The sequence below is a fragment of the Macrotis lagotis genome, chromosome 6 (genome assembly GCF_037893015.1).
Source record: "Macrotis lagotis isolate mMagLag1 chromosome 6, bilby.v1.9.chrom.fasta, whole genome shotgun sequence".
Classification (NCBI taxonomy): domain Eukaryota; kingdom Metazoa; phylum Chordata; class Mammalia; order Peramelemorphia; family Peramelidae; genus Macrotis; species Macrotis lagotis.
The window spans coordinates 189,182,770-189,205,636 of record NC_133663.1 but is presented as its reverse complement, the minus strand read 5'-3'; the positions used below and the strand labels follow the sequence as shown (position 1 = coordinate 189,205,636).

The window sequence follows — 22,867 nt, the reverse complement described above, 5'->3', positions numbered from 1 at the left end:
TGGACAATAGGAAAAATATAATCAGGAATATTGTATTACATAGTTATTGCATGTCTGTTTTAGGAAACAATCTTTAGGTGTTGCAAGTAAAAGGTGACTCATGTAACAAAACTTTCAATTATTTTGTTGATAAAACAGATTTCTTTAGGGTATTGTACATTGATCTTGTGTATCTCCACCCACATAAATATTTACTAGGGTTCTCTATGTTCCAACTCACATAGTAATTTTTGAAATTACCTACGTTATTAAGCTCTACTGGGTCTGTAAATAGTTTAAATTAAAAAAAAATCCTAGAGCCTTGCTGTTGAAAAGACCTATCTTATTAAGTGAAATGGAACAAGAGGAATCAATTTGGGGCATATAATTCATAGCATTTAATTTGGAATGGGCTTAGATTCTCTTGTGATTAGTTTAGATTACATTCTAAAACAAGCCTTCACCTTAAAAATGAGGAAATTCTTGAGTTCTAGAAAAAAATGAAATGATTTTCAAAGATTACAAAGCTAAGATCAGAACCTAGGATCTCACTTCTAGTTTTTATATTACTATACCCTAAAATTATCAGTAATCTTAAATGTAAGGATAAGAGGATGCTAGTTGTAAAGACATCAGGGAAGAAGAAGGGGAATTTATTTCATTTATAATCATCTGACGAATGATCATCATGCATGAATTGGTTTTATAAAATGACTGATATCTTTAGCCAAAAATTTTGACTAGCTCCTTTTAGCTCTATTCACCTGCAAGCAAGCAGTTATTTGGGGATCAAAAGTTTTTGCATGTTTTTTAGCCAAGAGTTGTGCCTAAAGGCAAAGTATTAGAGTTCAGATGAATATTTTAGGGGATATTTTTTTAATACTTTGTTGGACATTGTATGAAATGATTTTTGTGTACAAGAGTGTTCACATGCTCTGTGTGTGTGTTTGTGTGTGTGTGTATGTGTGTGTGTGTATTTTTAAAACCTTTCTCTAGCATATAAGGAACTTTAAACTAATACCACATAACATTTTTAGGGGATTTCTGAGATTTCCCTGTAAGTGAAAATCAAATTTGACTTTTTATTTAGACTATATTAACTAATTGTATATTATGTTTTCCTAACTTACAGTATTTCTTCAGTTGCATGTGCATGAATGTTTACTAGTTATTAACATGTAAAAAAGTTCTTTAATTGGATTATAATGTCTTATTTAAATTTTTTTTATTTTCAATATTGTAAAAATAAACATACAGGGCCCCCCCCCCCAGGCTATCTGGTAGTCTTTACATTTTTTCTTTACAATACATTGATCGAAATTGAATGTGATATAAGAGTAAACATACCCCTCCCCCAGAAGATGAGAAACCTCTAGGGGAGAGAGAGAGAGAGAGAGAGAGAGAGAGAGAGAGAGAGAGAGAGAGAGAGAGAGAGAGAGAGAGAGAGAGAAATGTACTTCAGTCTGTATTCAGATTCCAATGGCTTTGTCTCTGGGGTGAATTGCCTTCTTTATCATAAGTCCACCAGAGAAGTTGCTTCAATATTTTTCCCGTAGTTGCTATTACTAGCTGTACCTTCACTCTATTTCTCCCCACTCTCATTTATTCTATTCTCTTCTTTCATCCTGGCCCTGGCCAAAAGTATGTTGTATCTGAGTACCCTCTCCCTCAATCTTCCCTCTCTTCTATCACCTATTCCCTCCTTCCCTCCCCCCATTCCCCCTCATTCCATTGCTTCTCATTTTTTCTCTAGGGTAAGATAGATTTCCTCACCCTATTAAGTGTGTATGTCATTTCCTCTCTGAGCCATTTCTGATGAGAAGGAAGCCTCACTCATTCCCCCCTGCCTTCACCTTTTACATTCCATTGAAAAAGTTTTTTCTTGACTCTCCTATGAAATTTCTAAGCTTCTTCTTCATCTCCTTTCCCTTCCTCTCAGTACTTTCCTTTATTACCCATTGACTCCATCTTTTTACTATATTATACCATTATTTTCTGCTCCTTCCTATGTCCTGTCTATATATACTCCTTCTAAAGCTCTTATAAATGAGAAAGTTCATATGAGTTATCAATATCTTCTTCCTATGCAGGAATACAAACAGTTCATTATCATGAAGTTCCTCATAGTTAGCCCTTCTCTTCCACTCCCTCTATGGTTCACTAGAGTCCTGTACTTGGAGATCAAACTTTCTGTTCAGCTCTGGTTGTGTCAGTAGGAAAGTTTGAAAGTCCCCTGCTTCATGGAAAGTCCATCTTTTCCCCTGAAAGGGTATGTTCAGTTTTGCTGGGTAGTTTATTCTCAGTTATAAACCATGATGTTCTGTCTTCCAGAATATCATTCCAATCCCTACAAGCCCTTAATGTATATGCTGCCAGATCCTGTGTAATCCTGACTGTGGAGCCTCAGTAATTGAATTATCTGTTTCTGGCAGCTTTTAGACTTTTCTCTTTGATTTGGGAGTTTTGGAATTTGGCTATAATATTCCTGGAAGTTTTTCTTTTGGCATCTCTTTCAGGATGTGATTGGTGAATTCCCTCAATTTCTATTTTTACCCCCTGCTTGTAGGATCTCCATCAAATTTTGCTATATTGTTTCTTGCAAAATGAAATCTAGGCTCTTCTTCTGATTGTGGCTTTCAGTTGGCCCAATAATTTTTAAATTATTTCTCCTGGATCTGTTTTTGAGGTTGGTTGTTTTTCCAATGAGATATTTCACATTTTCTTTTAATTTTTGTCTTTTTTGGAAGAATTTTATTTCTTTCTGATTTATCACAAAGTCATCAGCTTCCTTTAGTTCCAGTCTGCATTTGAAGGAGTTATTTTCTTCAGAGAACTTTTTTATCTCCTTTTCTCAGCCGACTAATTGTGCTATTTAAGGTATTCTTCTCTTTGATTTGCCTTGTTTTGCTTTTTCCATTAGGCCTAAACTGGTTTTTAACATATTATATTCTTCAAAGTTTTTTGAATATCTTTCACCAAGCTTTTGATTTGGTTTTCATGATTTTTCTGCATTACTTTCATTTTTCCTCCCATTTTTTCCTCCACCTCCCTTAATTGCTTTTCAAAGTTTTTTTTGTCCATTCATAGTCTGAGCCCATTTCCTATTTCTCTTGGAGGTTTTGGATACAGAAGCTTCAATTCAATCAACATCTGAGTGTGTTTTGATCTTCCATGGGACTAAAGTAATTCTCTATGGTCAGATTCTTCTTTTTTGTTTACTCATTTCCTCAGCCAAGACTTAATTTACAGCACTTCCAAGGCTTTGGGGTTTTTTTGGGGGGGGAGACACCCCACTGGGACCTTTATTTCACCCAGGTCTTATGCTCTCTTGCCTGTGCTTTGATATGTAGATGGCCCCCTTACTTCCCTCTGCCCTGGAGCTAAGGAGGGGTCCTGCTTGACTACTTTGTGTGGAAGCTCTAACAGCAACCTGGATCTGAGTGTAGGCTAGCAGCAGAGTCCTACCCTGAGGGAGAGCAGAGAAATCTCTGCAGACTTCCCTTACCATCTTTAGGGGGATGCCGGCTGATTTCTCCAGATACTTGCTTCAGATTCTGCAGCCAGTGCTCCTCATACCACACTCTTTCTGGTGTAGCAGAGTTCTCACTGCCCCTTCAAGCTGTTGCTGGTGATGTCTGTGTTGGAATGGGCTGGGCTGCGCTGAGGTCGCAGCTTTTTTCCAACCCCTGGTCCTAGTGAAACACCTCTCCAGCGGAACTTCTAAGTTATCTTAGACTGGGAAAATGTATCACTCAGTCTTTCTGCTGGTTCTCCCCCTCTAAATTTTGACTAGAGTCAATGCTGCTTTCAAGCAGCCATCTTCCCAATTTTGCTTTTTAAGGCATTCTTTCTCCTCATGACCTTTTGGCCTGCTTTTTCCATTTGACCTTTTAGACTGGTTTAATGTGTGTTATTTTACATAAATAAGTGAAAATAATTCTTTAAAAGTATAAATGAACTTGTATTTAATGAAGAAAGATAGCAATATATCTTAAAGAATATAAAAAATCAGATGATTACTTCATGAACATTAAAATGTAATGTTTTTGTAATCCGTATTGTTTTAATTATTCTGTAGTTCTGATTTTACGCTTGAAAAGTGATGTATTATTTAAAACTTAGGCTTTGCAATTTTGCTTTATTTCTTGTAGCTGAAATAAAGAAAGAACCAGAAGAATTTTCCACAGATGATGTACTCATTGTGTATGAACTAATTCCTACTCCTGAACAAAAAGCCCTTGCTGTTAATCTTAAACTTCCTCCAACTTTTTTCTGCTATAAGAATAGACCAGATTACATTAGTGAGGAAGAAGATGATGGTAAGACCCCATCTCATCCCACCCTCTTGTTTTAAAATGTTATAGAAGTATAATGAACATTTAGGTATTAATATGAATATTTAAGATGCCTCACTGGAGTATTTCCAGGATTTATATAAGATTTTCCAAAATTTGTAGTGCAGTTTTAAACTAATCTATTGTAGCTTAAAACTGCCCTATGACTTTTTGGGAAATCTCTTATTTAGTTTGTTTTGTAGAGTTAGAATAATCTTTGAATCATAGAATCTTGGAGTTGTAAGATCGTAGAGTCCATCTAGCCTAGATTTAAAAGCATGAATATTTTATGTAATATCTACAAATATGTTTGTTGCCGTTAAGGTTACAATCTGTCTTAAGGAGTTGCTTGATGCTTATGGTAAATAACTTATTCTTTCAATAACTAGTAAATGTCAAAGGTAGGATTTGAATAGACATTGTTAGCCTCAAGTCTAGTATTATAATCTGTTAGGTCACACATTAGCCTCTGGCTTCTATTTATAATTCTTGAATTCAGTGGATTTTTACCTACCTTTCATCATCACATATTGCTTCCCAAATTTCCAATATTTAATTATCTGTTACCAATCATATCTTTAAGATGAAGATTTTGAATCAGCTGTCAAGAAACTTAATGGAAAACTATATCCAGATGACCCAGATGAATGTAAAGGATCCCAAGAATTTGTAACAGGTAAACCATATAGAATAATGGTTATATTATTTATACATCCTGTAGATTCATATATCTCATAGTTCCTATTTATCATCAACCAAAATGGTACATATAAACTGTGATAGATTTATGACTTCAAATTGTACAAATGTTTTTATTTTGATAGTGAATTTTAGTGAAGTTGACTTTAAATGGTAAATAGAAATTATAGTTACTTTATACCTATTATAAAATAAGATGAATATTGCTAGAACCAAAAAAACTTGCAAATTATGCTCGAGTGAAAAATACTTTATGGAATTAGAATTAAGGTATTTAAATCATTATACTAAGATTATAGGAAACTAGCAACTTATGGATTCTGAGTTTTATTCTCAGTTTTCTATTTACTTGCTTTTGTATCATTTTTTTTCCCAATTTTTGATCTTTTGCTGGAACTTTAGAAAAATTTTCTGAGCCTAAGAATCCCATACTCTTGAATTAATGTCTCTAGTAGGAGTTAATCTAGCATATAATTTACTTGAGGCTGAACATTTTTTAAGTTAGAATTTATCAGTAATTGTATATCACATTTTTACCTATTAGGTATAGCTAAAACAGTTTGTGTAATTTAAAGGAATTAAATGTGTTTTTTTTTGCAGTGTGTTGATAATTGAACATTACAGTATACAATTGTAACCTCCCTCTTTTTCTATTTATCACAGGATGAAAGGAGAGGAATTTTTTAGAATTAATGGAGAAGGTTGATTTTGTAGAGATAGAAAAGGTAGCAGAGAAAGGAGGGGACAAGCAAATGTAGAGAGAGGGAAATATCCATAAGGAAGAAGAGGCAAGATTTGATTTTACTCTAGTAAATAACTTTTTCCTGAGAGACATTTAAAAAAATTAATAAAACTTCTATTTGGAGGCATATTACTATGGGTTGGTTCATGAAATAAATTTTTATATTACCATATTTAAATACTTTGACTTTAAGTCTTTTCTTCTCTGTTAATAAATTTATTTATGTTGCTTTTGTTGTATGTTCAGCAGGAGAAGTTATTCCAGACCATGATAAAGAATGTGTGATAGTCTGGGAAAAGAAACCAACATCTGAAGAAAAAGCAAAAGCAGAAACACTAAAACTTCCTCCTACTTTTTTCTGTGGTGTTTGCAGTGATACAGATGAGGATAGTAGCCATCCAGAGGACTTTAACTCAGAGGTTCAAAAAGTTCAGGAAGCAAAAGTAAGGATTTCTTTATTCTTCTTATGCAATTGACATCTGGTACATGTAGCATTAAGGAAAACCAAACTGACTTTTACTTGATGTCTCATTTGAGATATATATATAGATATATAACTACTTAAATTTTCCTCATATGGTTCCCTTTCATTCTCCTCTTTGATTCTTTATCCCTTTTCTGTTATACTTTTTTCTTTATTGTTGAGTCCCTTTCCTGGACTCTTATGTTGAGTCCCTTCTGGACTCCCTCAGTCTTCCCCAGGCAAGTGTTGAAGGGGCAGGAGACAAGGATGACAGGGATGACAAGGGAGACAAGTGCTCCTGTTATTGAACCAAATACCAGTGCTTAAATACCTCTCCAGTCTCTAATCCACTCCCACTCCCATGGCACTTATTAAGATAAGGGTCCAGTGCTCAAGGACAAGATAATTTACTGTGCTCCCATATGCAACAGGACCTAACACTTTATGTTTTCTTTTTTTGCATTTCCTTTCCTTGTTTTCTCTTGAGTATACCTTTGGAGTGACAACAACTCCCCCTAAGCATTCTTCTCAAGTCTTAGTTCTTAAATAAATTAGCATTTTTATTCTAAAGAAGGTATTGACTAAAGCAGAAGTAATTTCTTTTAAGAATTTTTAATCTGGGGTGGCTAGGTGGTGCAGTGGATAGAGCACTGGCCTTGGAGTCAGGAGTACCTGAATTCAAATCCGGCCTCAGACACTTAATAATTACCTAGCCATGTGGCCTTGGGCAAGCTACTTAACCCCGTTGCCTTACGAAAACTAAAAAAAAAAAAAAAAAAAGTTGGGTTGAAAAGAGTAAGACATGTTATCAGAAATGTTAGTCTCTAAGCTGAGTTTGATTAAAGCAAGTTTATTTTGTTTTTTAGAAATCATATGATGATAATGAGGTCACAAGCTCAACTGATACAGCATATGCTACAGGGACTAAAGTTCCTACTTCATTCATATGTAAATCTGAAGAACCTGATTCTACTATTGAATCTTCTGCACACAGTTCATCTGGGGCTAATGACAAACCTGTAGATTTATCTAATAAAAAAGAAAATGAAGCAGATTCCACAAGCCAAGGTAAAAATTCTGCTGACTTTTACCTGTGGATAGATATGTTTTTAGGAAAATATTTACTCAGTGACTCTTCAGTATATTTGTACATTTGAAAAGATTTATATGAATTTTCCTAATTTATAAAATTGTTCTATCATGTAAATTGTGTAAAAGCTCATAAAGTAACTAACTAGAAATACAATTCATTATATTTAGTACTGAGCTAAGTTGATTAGAAAACTTGTGAGATGAGATGATATAGTAGAAAGAATACTAAGTAGGATACTAACTAGAGTGAGAGAAGTCCTGGGTTCATATATCACCTTTATTGCTGACTAACTTTGTGATCATGGGTAAAAACCTTGGGTAGTTTCTTCATCTGTAAAATGAGGGGGTTGGACCAGATGATTCTGAGGACCCCTTTTGTTCTAAATCTATGATCCTATGAGCTGTCCTTTGAAATTACAGAATTTGACTTAGAAAGTGACCACAGTCAATCTAATCTAACTCATAGCTGAACATGAATGAATCTCCTTTACATCATATTTAGCAAGTTTTGTTTGAAGACCTTCAGTACACTTCTATTCCATATTCTATTTTGGAATCACTCTAGTTAAGGACATTTTTCTAGACTTATTCTGCTTATCTGAAGTTTTTCCCCATTGTCTTCAGTTCTGTCTTCTGAGGCTAAGTTTTACAGATGACAGCCCTTCTTCAATTCCTTGAAGATAATTGCAGTTATAATAATTCTACATGTTTTCTTCATTTTATCTTCTGATATCACAGCTGCCTTTAACTGTCTACAGTTTTTCCCACTCCTCAACTAATTGCAGTTGGGCTTCTAACCTCACCACTCAAATAAAATAGCTTTTTAAAAACATATGCCAATCATCTATTAGTAGCAAAATTCAATGGCCTCAATTCTTGATATTTCTGTAGCATTTGACAGTCACTGTGCCTTCTTTCTTGATACTCCATCTCTCTTTTTTTTTGAGTGTTTTATTTTATCTATTACATGTAGAGATAATTTTCAACATTTCATCTTTTTTGTAACCTTTTGAGTTTCATATTTTTCTACTTCCTTCCCATCCTTCCCCCATTCCCTAACAGCTTGTAATCTAAGTTATACCTGTTTAACATATTTCCATATTACTCATTGTGAAAGAAGAATCAGATTTAAAGGGGGAAAAAGTCATGAGAAAAGAGAAAAAACATAAAACAAATTTTAAAAAGTAAAAATAGTATGCTTCATTCTGCATTCAGACTCCTGAATGTGTATAGCATTTTCCATCACAAATCTTTTAGTATTGTCCTTGATTATTAAACTCCTGAGAAGAGCTAATACCCCCTTTCTTTACTGATTTTCTTCCAGTCTGGCTTTTATTTATCACTTTATTTTCCTGGATCATCATCTTGAATCGTCCATGTATGCTTAATCCCTAAAGCCCTCTTCTCTGTTGGTTCATTAACTCCCATTGCCCCATACATTTGATTCTCACATAGAAATGTCTGATTTGAATCTTATAACTTCCAATCCCACATCATTAAATGCCTATCAGATAATTCCAACTGAGTATTTTATTGGTAGTTTAAGCTCAAATTATCAAAAAAAGTCATAGCTTCTCAGTTCTCCAAACTTGCTTGTTTCTGTTGAGTACCATTTTCTTCCTGATCTCAAACTTGAAATTACCTTCCCTTCACCTCCCTCCAAGTATTCATTCAGTTGAAATGTCTTGACAATTGTTCCTCTGCTACATTTGTTAATATCCTTTTGTTTCTCTTCCTTCAGGGGCCTACCACCCTACTTTTAGACTTTCTTCACTTCTCATTATATTGACTCTTATATTGACATTTTAATTGAATTCCTTACATCCATCACAGAATTGCTAAAAATTGTGTTTTGTTACTTCTTTGCTCAAGAAACTTTAGTTTATTTAAAGCCTTCACATCTAGCACCAGTCCACCTTTCACATATATTTTACATTAATTTTCTTCATTTACTTTTTTTTTCCATTACCCTCAATCAGAGGAGGTGGGGGGGGGGGTGAAGACAGAGAGAAGGAGAGAAAAACAATAAAACCAGCTATGTCTCCTGTAGAGTGCTTTGAGAGTTCTGTATGAATATAGGTGCCTAATTATTTTTGGTATGCTTTACATAAGAAAGTTGATGTTACTGTCCAATTGATGTCATATACAAAGTTGGAAACTGAGGTGCTGTTTTATCTACCAGTCTTTGATAAAGAAGCTAAAATGTCATAAATCTTTTATGAAAGATTTTCATTTTTTTAATTTTATTTTTGATTTAGAATTAGAGAACAGAACAATGTCATTTGGATTTGGTACTAGTACAGGATTATCATTTGCGGATTTGGCTTCTGGTAATTCTGGGGATTTTGCTTTTGGTTCAAAAGGTAAGTTAATGAGACTGATTGCAACTAATTTCATATATTGACTGTTACAGTTTTGTTTAATGATCAAAAATTTCAGAAATCTAGAATCATAGTTAATGATCATAAAGCGTTGTATTTTAAACTAGTGGATATTTTCTCTCTAGTTAAGATTTTATTGATTTTTGTTTTGGGAAGGGATAATTGGAGATTTATTGCTTTAATGTCAGCATTGCTTTTCCAATAGTAAAATGAGGGTTATATGGAGTATTCTCGTTTCTTATCCTGGTTCCACAATTTCCCATCTAGGCCCTAGCTTCAGTTTATATATCTTTAATTCAGATTGGTTTTCAGTAATAAGAATTTCAAATTGTAGTCTAATAAACATAAAGGATTTAATTTCATATAGCTGTCATTTATCAAAGAATTTGTCAAAGAATTCATGATTTACAATAAGGAATATCTAAATAGCTTTACAATTTATTTTTCAGATAAAAATTTCCAGTGGGCAAATACTGGAGCAGCTGTGTTTGGGAAGCAAGCAGCAAGTAAAGGTGGAGAAGATGAAGAAGGTAGTGATGAAGAAGTTGTACATAATGAAGATATACATTTCGAACCAATTGTATCTTTACCTGAGGTAAATTAGAATTATTGAATAACAAGATGTCAGTAACATAATGACATGTATTTTTATAGTACTTTAAATTTTACAAATCCCTTTACATTCATCTGATCTTCATAACTTGAGATAGGTAATAAAAGTATAGGTAATAATATGAGGTAATTGATGACTCGTGATAGTGACTTGTCCTCTGTAAACCTTTAATTGCTGAATATCATTGACCTTCATTTCAGTTTTTAAAATGCCTCTTTATGTTGAGCCTTCAAAAAACCTGCCTTTTATGCTTATGATCTGTTACAGACATTTAAAAATTTTTTTAAGGCAATAGGGTTAAGTGACTATCCCAAGGTCACACCACTAGGCAATTATTTAGTGCCTGAGGGAAATGAACTCCCTCCGGACCCCAGGCCTGTGTCATCTAGTTGCCCCTGATGTTGAACAAGGACCTTATCCCAAGCTTATGTTTATAATATAGCATCCATTATACAGGCAGTTTTTCAGACTTTTTATCCTTTGGTTTTGAAGGGAAGGAATGAATTGTTATTTTAGTTTATTCTTTGTAATATATTAAGCCAGGAGTGTTCAAAATGATGATCCATGGACTGCATGCAGCTTGCAGTATGATTTTATGTGACCCCTGTGGATTTAAATGATTTAGTAAATGGATCTGAGCTACTACAGAGCTCTTGTTAAAATGGCAAATTGAAATGTATTATCTGTTGTTTCAGTAAAAACTTTTAAAAGCAAGATTGTACAATCCTACATTAAGCCATCAATATAAGTACAAAAGTTACTAAAATTTACTTACTTTTAAATGAAATCCTGATAAATTCTTCTGGACTCTTTTAATAAAATATACATTAGTCTTAGGTACATTTTTTTAAAAAAAATTTTTATTTTTATTTATTTTTAGATTTTTTTTGCAAGGCAAATGGGGTTAAGTGACTTGCCTAAGGCCACATAGCTAGGTGATTATTAAGTGTCTGAGGCTGGATTTGAACTCAGGTACTCCTGACTCCAGGGCCGGTGCTCTATCTACTGTGCCACCTAGCCGCCCCAATCCGTATTATGTACATTTAAAAAAATTTAAACAGCCTAAAAATGAAAAGTACTTTTTTACTCTTTTCTTTTTTTCCTTTCCTCTTTTGTTTTGCTTCTCTTTTCTTCTTTTCTATTCCCTTTTTTTTTTTTTACTGCCTAGCATATTTTTGGAAATAGGCTTGTTTTATCAAAACATTGCTTTCCATGTGTTTGTTAGAACTTTATCTTTTCTCAACTATAGCTTCATAGTCTTTAATCTTTTGCCATTATTAGTTTTCTAATATAAGAGTCTTCTATCCTCTTCTCTTTCCTCAAATTCTGTAAATCCCATTATAAAAATTCTTAACCATACCAAGAACAGGAAGACAGCTTGTAGAGGGGGCAAAGTAAGATCTGAAACACGTATTTGGTTCTGATGTGGAAGAGAGATAAATTTCGAAATAAACTTAGGAGCAATGGACAGAAGTTAGATATAGGTAAAACTTAGCAAGTTTTTCTCTTTATATTGAACCTAACAATTATAAGTTCTTCTAAAGTAGAGTAGTCTATAGTAGGAAATTGTGGGTCTGTTCTTTACTAGAGGCCTTCAGACTAGCTGTGTGACCCTTTTTCAGGGACATTGCAAGTACAAGTTGGTTTCTATGATCTTTGAGAGTTTTCCAACTCTTAAGATTCTGTTCTTAAGTGACAGTCGGAATTTGAACCCAGACCTTTGTCTTACTGTAATGTTCCTTTCTATTTTCCTAGCAAGTTATATCTTAAAATAAATCTGACTAATATCTCTTCTTATTGCTGAAAATACATTCAAAAAATTTCAGAATTTGAAACTCTGGAGTTATTAATTTAGTATTTATGTAATTCAACAAAAATTGTTTTAAATAAAATTCTTAATGTTTTCTCATATTTTTGTTCATAAAGTTCAGGTGATCTGTAGAAATATTAACATAGGTATGTTTATTAGATGTTATATGTAAAATGGAATGACTAGGATAGTACTAAGAAGGACTATTTTGAGTAATGACTATTAATGACTACTAATTAATTAATGACTATTTGCTGAGTAACATCCTGTTTAATGGCAGCTAGGTGACACAGTGGATACAGCAATTGGTCTTGGTGTAGGTGGAGCAGAGTTCAAATTATCCTCAGATACTTGACACTTACTAGCTGTGTGACCTTGGGCAAGTCACTTAACCTTGATTACCTCACTAACGGCCAGAGCCATCTCCAGTTGTCCTAATTCATGTCTGGCCACTGGATCCAAATGACCCTGGGGGAGAAAGTGAGGCTAGTGACTTAGCACAGTACTCTCTCATTTAAATCAATTCATGTGTTTGTCATGGCATCATCTTCCTGATGTCCTGGTCTTTTTCAAGAATTAAGGACAAACATTACAAAACCTCCTAGATCACAGCATATTATATTGAATTTATGGTTTTTTTAAACTCAAGATAATATACCATAAACCATAAGAAAATGTTAGTCAACAAATTAAGAGTTTGTTCAAGTTCAGCTATTAGCTGATTTTCCACATGCAGAATAGATACAATACAAAGGTACTTTTTATTCCCAAAGGAGTAGAGCATACAGATTATTGAAATGGAACGCTTTTAATTTCCAAGGGCAAAAGAAAAAAGCAAAAGATGAGAAGAGAGCTTGTTGCTAGCCAAATGAAGCATACTGCTAACAGTAATAGGTACTATTGAAATACTGTTCTGGTTTAAAACCATTATCCAAAAACAGACTCAGAGACAGACAGACAGACACACACACACTATCCAAAACCAGACTCAGATACACACATACACACCCAAGATTGTGGTTCATTCAATCTAAAGTCATATCACTAGTAATAACAGACCTGGCATTCAACCCAGCAGACAGTTTGACCTCAGGACCTTTCCATTTATCTATTTTAGGTGGAAGTGAAATCAGGAGAAGAAGATGAAGAAATTTTGTTTAAAGAAAGAGCCAAACTTTATAGGTGGGACAGAGATGTTGTTCAGTGGAAAGAACGGGGAGTTGGAGAGATAAAGATCCTTTTCCATACAATGAAGAACTATTATCGAATCCTTATGAGAAGAGACCAAGTCTTTAAAGTTTGTGCAAATCATGTTATTACCAAAGCAATGGAATTAAAACCCTTAAATGTTTCAAATAATGCTTTAGTTTGGACTGCTACAGATTATGCAGGTGAGTTTCAGTAAGCTTAGTATTCTTTTGAATTCAAGTCTTATATATGCTGTGGAAACCTTCATAAGATTCAGTGCCATTAAAAGTCTTTTTTTTTTTTTTGGCTTATAGATGGAGAAGCAAAAGTTGAACAACTTGCAGTCAGATTTAAAACTAAAGAAATGTCTGATTCTTTTAAAAAGAGATTTGAAGAATGTCAGGATAATTTATCAAAGCTTCAGAAGGGACAAGTATCACTTGTAGCAGAGTTGTCACAGGAAACAAATCCTGTGGTATTTTTTGAAATATTTGCTGATGATGAACATCTGGGACGTATTACCATGGAACTTTTCTCAAACATTGTGCCTCTAACTGCTGAGAACTTTAGGGCACTCTGCACAGGAGAAAGAGGTTTTGGTTATAAGAACTCAATTTTTCACCGTGTAATTCCAGATTTTGTTTGCCATGTAAGTATGAGCCAAGACTATTTTAAAATAAAAAACTTAGTGAACAAATTTATTTATTATAAGAAATTGTACAAAACTTCTCTTTCTCCCACAATTGAGATAAGTAACATTATTTCATGTTCTTGTAGGATGATATGGTATAAAGATCTAAGTCTAAATTCCTTTTCTATTAGGTTGCCAACTGGTTTGGGTTTTTTTTTTTTTTTTTTTAGTTTTTGCTAGCCAGTGGGGTTAAGTGGCTTGCCCAAGGCCACACAGCTAGGTAATTATTAAGTGTCTGAGACTGGATTTGAACACAGGTAGTCCTGACTCTAAGGACGGTGCTTTATCCACTATGCCACCTAGCCGCCCTACCAACTGATTTTTCTAAATGCATTTGTTAAATAATTAATTCTTTCCCAAAATTTTTCTTTAGTTAACTAAATCTTTTGAAGAAATTTTGTTGGAAATCTGGTGTTTATATTTTTTTGTTTGTTTTTGTGAGACAGTGGACTTAAGTAATTGCCCACAGTCATATACAGCTAGTAAATATTAAGTGTCTGAAGTCATATTTGAAATCTAGGTCCTCCTCCAGGGCCAGTGCTGTATCCACTGCACCACCTGGTTGCCCCTGGTGTTTCTATTCTTTTTCTGTTAATCTGTTAGGTTTAAGTCTGGGGTTTTACTGTTGGTTGTGCTTTTTGACCATTTTGCCCACATCTTTTTTTCTACATAAATTTCATTGTGATTTTGCCTTATTCTAAAAAGAACCCCATACTATTAAATGTATATTAATTTGGGCCTATTGTCAATTTTTACTATGTGAATTAGTCATCTCTTTTTTACTTAATCCTGCTGTTTCAACCCCAGTTCTAGGCCCTTGATAACTGAGCTTGATAACTTGATAACTTAGGAAAGGCAGTTGAACATAGTACAAAGACTACTAGATAAGAATCAGAGGATCTCACCTAAAATTCTGGGTGATTATGGGAGTTTCCCTAAACTTCTGGGCTACATATATTTGTAGATCTACACTCTTTTTTTAATCCTTTATGTACTTGGCTTCTTTGTAACCTCATGGTACATTGAAAAAGAATTGATTCTGAAGTCAAAGCACCAGGGCCCAAATTCTGGCTATGACACTCCCTGCCTTTATGACAATCCTTTGATATTCTTTCTCCTTAGTGCCTTGTAACATTTATAAAAATGAAGGGTTGGATTAAATAATGTCTGAGATTTCTCTTGTGGCAAACTTCTTTGAAGTTTTCATTTGTAATTAAACCTTTAAAATAATCAAGATTTTAGTTCCTATTTATGTTTTAATGTAGGATAGCTAGTGGACAGTGGATAGAACACTGCTCTTGGAGTCAGGGGGACCTGTATTTGAATCTGGCCTCAGGCACTTGGCATTTGCTTTGTGACCTTGGTCAAGCAACTTAAGCTTCTTATCCAGGACTATCTCCATTCATCTTGATTCATATTTGGCCCCTGTACCCAAATGGTTCTGGAGGAGAAAGTGAGACTGGTGACTTAACACAGTAGCATCTCACACAAATCCTATTTATGTGCTTGTCATGGCACCCACTGATGTTTTGTATTCTTCTTCAAACATAGACAAGCACCACGGTTTAATATAATATTGTTAATCCCTTGAGGAGGTTTGTCTTTGTTCAAAAATAGTTTCTCAGTTTTCTAATGGAATTAATATTTTCTGATTATTATTGAGGAAAAATAACTTTTTTAAACCAAAGATTTGGTTGTTCATAATTTATTTTAATTGTAATCTCTTTTTAGGGAGGAGATATTACCAAACATGATGGAACTGGAGGACGGTCCATTTATGGGAATGCATTTGAAGATGAAAACTTTACAGTAAGACATACTAGTCCTGGTTTATTGTCAATGGCTAATCGTGGCCGGGACACCAATAATTCTCAATTTTTTATCCTTCTGAAGAAAGCAGAACATTTGGACTTTAAGCATGTAGTATTTGGATTTGTTAAAGATGGCATGGATACTGTGAAAAAGATTGAATCATTTGGTTCTTCTCCTAAAGGGTTAGTGAGCAAAAGAATTATGATTACAGAGTGTGGACAAATTTAAAATCATTGCTTTTTCATAGCAAACTTTTATCTTTGTAAACAGTTAAATTGAGGCTTTGCTGTTTTCAACAATAAGGTGATTATGTTCAGCTTTTGAAAATGGACGTTTCCAATGTATAAATGTAAAATTGCAGCTTATAGCTGTTGTCATTTTTTAATGTGTTAAAATTGACATTGCATGGTGTGAAATAAAAGTTTAAACACTGGTCTATTTCAGGTGTACTTGTGTTTATGTACTCCTGATAGAGATTTGTATTAAAAATTAACATGAAAATAAGTATTGTTAAAGCAATAGCCATTAGGTTGTTGAAGGAATATGACATATGCAGTTTGATTCTGTTAAGTTGTTTTAAAGTATTTTCCTTCCTGCTTCAATGTACCTGACCTTTTAAATAAAGGGACCACAACTTGGATCTTTTTTAGATTTTAAATATACTTGCTATAATATTTTATCTACTGGTGTGCCTTTTTTTAGGGGGACACAAGCATGGAGACCCATTTATAATTGGGTGGAGCTATGAAGAGAGCAATGGCTTACCCAAAGTGCTCTTCTGAGGTCCCAAGATCTTTACCTCCATGTGTAGTCAAGTCAATTTTTAATGGAATGCCTTCCCTCTTCCAATCATTTGTAGCTTTCTGTGTTGTTACAAAATGCAGGATTTTATTTTCATATATTTCAAATAGATTATTTGGCTAATTTCTTAGTGTTTTGGAAATGTTGGGCTTTTACTTTTCTGTCATCAGTCTCTACTACCTCAGAATCTTTAGCCTGGTTCTTTCAACAGAACTTGGATTTTTTTTCCTTGCAGTTGAGATACATTGCACATTTGAAAAATAGCTTTGTACCATTTTCATTGCTTCTGGTTACTTCGTATTATGTTAACTTCACTATCTGTTATTGATGAATTTTGTAAAATAAAAGTAACATCAACCATAATAATTTTTAGAATTCTTGTATAGCTAGATGTTCCTTTATCCTTTTTAGCACTAAGTGAAAAGAAGGGAGGGTAAAGGGTTAAAAAAAACTAGTTGGCCATGGAATTTTAGGACTATAAGCAACACTTTCCCCACCTGCCCTTCCCCCACTAACTCCAATGCAAATTGAAAACATACAGAAATGCTAAAGGTATGGATAGCAAAAAAAAAAACCAAAAACATGAAGGCATGTCTCCTGGTAGATTGAGGTGATTGAGGTGATTATAATAAGACCCCCTGATTTCTCATTATGATTACTGACATGTTTATGAGGGATGTAAAATTCGTATATTCCAATTTTGAGTATGTAACATCTATCCTTTTTTTTTTTAAATCAGTGTCCCAGGTTTGTTGGTCAGTTCGGATTTCCCTATAATAGAACAAGTCCCACTTCCCAGGGAGTTAGAACAGCATATTAACCTGTGCAAGAATAAATTTTTGTGGAAGGGTTTTATGGGAGCAATAATGATTTATTTTTTTGTGATGATGGCATATCATCATTAATAAAAATTGCTCAGTCAAGTATCAAAGAGAACAAGTTCTAAGAATTCATTAATTCAAAACTAATTTACATTCACCGAATTGATTAGGAAGATAAAGGAAATAATTTCACTAATACATGGAATGCTTTCTTAATGGCTTGTTACTATTTCATGATGTGGTGCAGAGAGAAGTGGTTTTTAAAAATGATTGATGGCCTTTGTGACAATCCTAGAATAAACTCTGAAGATCAACTATCACTAAATTTAAAGGCAGTAAAGAACATTTTTTTGAATTGATTTCTTTAGCTTTTAAAGCTGTGCATAATAAAGTTTGAGGGAATATTAACCTTGACTACACTAATAAATAAATGATGCCATATTACATTCAGATAGTGATTTTTTTTCTCCTACAGTCTGGCAAAGAATGATTATAACATTCTGTTCCTCTCTCATTCTCCCTATATTTGAGAAATTGTACCAAAGGCTATTTGTCACATATTTTTGGAAGAAGTTTTAAGACTGCTGCAACTTAAAGAAAAAATGAACTGTATAGAAGCACACAGCATTATACATTTCTTTGTAACACTGATCATTTTTATACTGTCCTCTCATTAAAACCTTTTAAATGGAATTGAAACTCACCATTTTGTACTTATTTATAAATGATTTTTAAAGAAAATTTTAAAACTAAATTATATTGAATTAAATAATGGCTTTTGGGTGGAACAGTTAGGTGATTTGTAAAAACAGCAAATTTTTTTAAAGGAGGTAATGGATAATTTAAAGTGCTGTTGCTCATAAGTTCAGCTGAACAAACCTTAAATTTGCCTCAGTTTAGAAATGGCCATTGTTAAAAGAATTTTCACGATTTGAGAAATCATGTTACAATTGTTTGAGATCCCAACTCTGTGTGTCTGTGTGCGTGTGTGTGTGTATGAAGTTGATCATTCTTAATCTATACAGTAGAGGATCAGAAGGTCCCTCTCAATTTATGGCTTAAAGTTGCAGGCAAAAATTGGCCTAGTTATAGGACTAGATTGATTCTTGAATATTATTCTGCTTTGTACTATGGAATTTAGCCATTATTTTAAAATTCCTAGAAATAGGGAAAGGGGAAATGAATGAGTAAATGGGGAAATATTTGTTATGTTCTGTTTGTAGTAAACATTGGAGTTATAAAACAAAAGCAAAAAGGAAGGAACCTGGGGGGGAAAAAGTAAAAGACTTACAAAGTTTAACAACATTACATTTTTACATAACAGAAGTAATTGATTCTCATGATATTTGTCAGCTCCTCACAGTTTAAAATATATGTTGTTAGCATATGTTTATATATACAATTTATATATAAAATATATGTTGCAGTAGGAACAAATCTGAAATTGAAGGTAGGAGACTTGGATTTTAACTTCAATTCTGTTACCTGCAATTTTCTGGGCCTCAGTTTCCTTAACAGTAAAATGAGGGAATTGTACCAGATAACTTTTTTCAAAGTAAAACTTCATTTACATCAATAAAGTTGAATCAGAATTTTCAACATTTAGAACTTTTACATTCTTGCTGTTTATTCAAACATTCTTTTTTCTAAATATACTTGGCTCATTAATTTGAGTACATTAGAACATTAAACAATTACACATTGAATTGTGGTCTCCAGTCAAGTCTTATTAGAGGGTGAAAAAAACTTCAACTTTGTTCATCACAGAGAGGATAAAGAAAATCCAATGGTAGAATCATCCTATCAGTGGCTACCCTTTTTTAAACCAGTCCTCAAGCCAACAGAAATCTATACAATTGATTTGTGAGACTGAAATAATAGCCCAAGCTTAGGAAAAAACTATCAGAATATAGCCTTTGATTGTCTTAAAACCTGGGATGAGAATTAATAAAAGGTCAAAGAGTATGTGTAGAGTAGGGGATTAGTGGTTGTTACAAAAAATAGTGACCAAAAAGCTCTCCTGAATAGTTGGCTAGACTATGGTTTGTGTAGGTTCCAGGGTTAGGTAGAGGACTTGAAAAGTGTAAAAGGTTTTTGAGTGGAATTTAACACAGTAAATAGGTTTATGGATTAGATTTGTAACAGCCGTAACTGAGCTGTGACTAGTCATGTAGTTGCTAGTCATCATGTGACTAGGAGGAACTAGATGATAATACTGTACCAGATGGAGTCCTGGACTTAAGAGTCAGGAGACCAAAGTTTGAATCCAGCCTCAGACACTTGACTCTCACTAGTTATATGTCTATGGACAAGTCACTTAACCGTGATTGCCTCACATGCACCCATCTCCAGTTATCCTGATCCATACCTGGCCACTGAACCCAGATGGCTCTGGAGAAGAAAGTGAGGCTTTTGATCTAGCATAGCGCCCTCCCCCACTGAAATCCAATTCATGTGCTTGTCTTATCACCTCCCTGATGATGTAGTGTTCTTCGAAAATTAAGGACAAATATTAAGTCATCATAATGCATATCAAGTGTATTGTCCCAAAATATTTTAATCGGAATCTCAAAGAAAATGACCTACACTAAACCAAAATTTCAGAAAGAAGGTATGACCAGTGTGAAGTGGTAAGATCAGTGGAGAGTCAAGCAATCTAGATTTTTAGTCACAGATCACATGACTGGGGAATTAAAAATTTATGAATTATCTATTAAATGTAACAGTGACAGAAAGGTGAAAAATGAACTACTGGAAACATGCATTCTTTTGTGGGGGATACAAGTGTTCAGGTGAGTATAATGTAAATTAGGGTGTGATGGAAATAGAAGCAGGGATTCAAAGTACTGAAAAAAAATTTGGAGTGCATATGTTGGATTGCATCAATGGGCCTTGAAAGAAGAGAAAGTAAAGGATCAGAGTTTAGGATAGTATAAAACATAACTATAATAATCATTGATGCTTAATAATTTACAATATAAAATGTACCATATGTTGTATAAAATGTTGTAATTCATAATCGATTTTAGTTGGAATGGCAGAGACTGTGAAGGCTGAAATAAAACTGGAAAATTAAGGAGGCAAAAATTGGAAGGTCTTAAATTCTGGGTTTAGGAATTGTCTAGCATAAGGGCAATGAAGAACTAAAGGTTGTTTTGGAGAGGGGCCAAAGACAAGTGACTAGTTAGGAGCTGATGGAGGAGAAAAACCACTCCAGTATCTTTGCCAAGAAAATCCCAAATGGGGTCATGTATCGTTGGGCATGACTAAAAAACAACTGAAAATACACAAGATAATGAGGGTTTGACCTCAATTATGATGATTAAGTGGAAAGGAGATAGGGCCTGTATCCAAGAATTTGTTGAGGTTGAAAAGGGAGAGCCAAAGGAGAAAGCCCAAGAAGGCCTTTAACAAGGCCTTTAACAAGGCAGCTTAGGTGGCACAGTAGACAGCACACTGTCCCTGGAGTCAAGGAGGACTGGCTTCAAATGCAGCCTCAGACACTTAATAATTACCTAGCTGTGTGATTTTGGGCAAATCACTTAACCCTATTGCTTTGTAAAAACAAAACAAAAAGGCATTAATGTGAATTATGTAAGTACATGTTACTATGTAAATGTTTCTAGATATTTTAGAGGAAAGTGGGAATGTAGACCTGGAATTTAAAGGGGAAAAAACCTGCAAAAGTCTAAGTCATTTTGCTTCATTTCTAGGAGGAAGGTTTTCTTTGTCCCACTTTCCCTTCTCCCCAATCCTCCTCCTCCCCTCCCCCCAAATCATATCCTATCAGGAAACTTGACCTTTTCAATCCAGGTTCAACTGCATGAAAAGTCCTTTTCAATCATTTAAAAAAATTTATTTTTCTTTTCAGTCTTAAAAATATGAAAACTCTAAATGAGAAATGGAACTTTCCAAATAGCATATTTTAAACGTTTTATTAGAGGGTGAAAAAGTTATTACAACGAGGATAAAACACCACTCTCCTGGGGATTTTTTTCTATTTTGCCGGGTTCCTAGCAAGTCAGTCCAGAGGCCAGGACGAAGATCTCCAGTGTTCCAAAAGGTAATTACAATTAAAAAAAAGTTATTTAAAGCAACGGGGTCACAGCGAGGCAGTTATTAAGCGTCGGATTGAACTCGGGTTCCCCTGGGCTGCCCTGCAATTACAATTCAATAAATCTCGATCATATTTACTTATAAATGAATCACAGAAAGAGTGAGGAATAATACACAATCTAAATTTTTAGTGTCGAAAGGTGACCGCGTCCTTAATGGCCGCCTTGCCCTAAGCACGTTCCAGGACGCCGGTTCCTGGACTCGGGCTCCCCGACTCGCTGACGCGGAGGCGCCTGCTGGGGGGAGGGGCGCCGTGGCGCGCGCCCCGGCTGGCTAAAGGCGCGGCGGGACGGCGGCGCGCGTACCCGGCCGCGCCCAGTCACCCGGAAGGAGAGCTCGAGGCTTCTCGGGTCTCCGCCAGCCGCCGCCGCCCCGCTTCCGGTCTGGGGAGGACGGGGCGGGCCCTCGAGCGCCTGCGCCGCGGACGCGCTTCCGGCGTGGCCGGGCCCGCCCGCTCGGCTCCTGGTTTGAATGTGGTCTCCCCGGGAGATAACGGGGGACGACCGAGAAGCCGAGAGGAGCCATGGAGCCGAGAGTAGTCAAACCTCCGGGCCGGGACGAGGCCCTGGAACGTCTCAAGGACCGTTACGGGATCTATAGCAATGTCCAGGCTGAGGTAACCCTCCTCAGCCGCGGGCGAGGCGCCCTGGGGGTTCCTGGGCCCCGCGCGGCCCCCGGCGCCGCCGCCCCTCTGCCGAGTGAAGTCTCCACGGGGCCCGTGACCGGCCTCCCCGCGCCCCCGGCCCGCCCTGCGCGCTCCCCGCCTGCCCCCCACTCCCCTGGGGAGGCTGTGCTGGGGAGGGGGCGGGACCGAGGGGCCGGGTTGGGAGCCGCCCGGGAGCCAGCCTCAGCCCGGCCGCCACGGCTCCTCCGGCCCTCGCAGCAGTTGGGCCAAGCAGGTGCTCTTTGTAAGAACCCCACTTGGCACCATTGAGGCAGCCAACACCTATTTTTGTTGAGCCGGCCGAGGCCCCTTTTATTTTGTTTTTTTAGTTTTTGCAAGGCAAATGGGGTTAAGTGGCCTGCCCAAAGCCACACAGCTAGGTAATAAGTGTCTGAGATGAGATTTGAACTCAGGTACTCCTGACTCCGGGGTCAGTGTTCTATCCACTGCGCCACCTAGCTGCTCCTTAACGAGCATTTATTTTTTTTAATTTTAATTTTATTTATTTATCTATTTATTTATTTTGCAAGGCAAATGGAGTTAAGTGGCCTGCCCAAGGCCACACAGCTAGGTAATAAGTGTCTGAAGATGAGATTTGAACTCAGGTACTCCTGACTCCGGGGTCAGTGTTCTATCCACTGTGCCACCTAGCTGCTCCTTA

General features: G+C 35.6%; 2 protein-coding genes across 8 annotated transcripts in view; both read left to right on the top strand.

Annotated features, from left to right (window-relative positions):
• Positions 1 to 18,119, top strand: part of LOC141491322 (E3 SUMO-protein ligase RanBP2-like) — a 69,167-nt gene extending 51,048 nt beyond the window's left edge. For 2 of the 3 annotated variants that reach the window (XM_074192148.1, XM_074192151.1), the window contains 9 exons: positions 4,131 to 4,298; positions 4,897 to 4,989; positions 6,001 to 6,197; positions 7,084 to 7,285; positions 9,568 to 9,672; positions 10,140 to 10,285; positions 13,231 to 13,504; positions 13,616 to 13,950; positions 15,724 to 18,119. In XM_074192148.1, coding sequence (XP_074048249.1) covers positions 4,131 to 4,298; positions 4,897 to 4,989; positions 6,001 to 6,197; positions 7,084 to 7,285; positions 9,568 to 9,672; positions 10,140 to 10,285; positions 13,231 to 13,504; positions 13,616 to 13,950; positions 15,724 to 16,032 — 1,829 coding nt within the window. In that variant the 3' untranslated portion in view covers positions 16,033 to 18,119. The remainder of the gene's footprint in view (positions 1 to 4,130; positions 4,299 to 4,896; positions 4,990 to 6,000; positions 6,198 to 7,083; positions 7,286 to 9,567; positions 9,673 to 10,139; positions 10,286 to 13,230; positions 13,505 to 13,615; positions 13,951 to 15,723) is intronic. The other variant, XM_074192149.1, reaches the window with a different exon arrangement.
• Positions 18,120 to 21,930: 3,811 nt separating this feature from the next.
• Positions 21,931 to 22,867, top strand: part of CCDC138 (coiled-coil domain containing 138) — a 75,472-nt gene continuing 74,535 nt past the window's right edge. The window contains exon 1 of one of the 5 annotated variants that reach the window (XM_074192156.1): positions 21,931 to 22,158. In XM_074192156.1, the coding sequence (XP_074048257.1) occupies positions 22,066 to 22,158 (93 nt within the window). In that variant the 5' untranslated portion in view covers positions 21,931 to 22,065. The remainder of the gene's footprint in view (positions 22,159 to 22,867) is intronic. The other 4 variants (XM_074192153.1, XM_074192154.1, XM_074192152.1 and 1 more) reach the window with 4 other exon arrangements.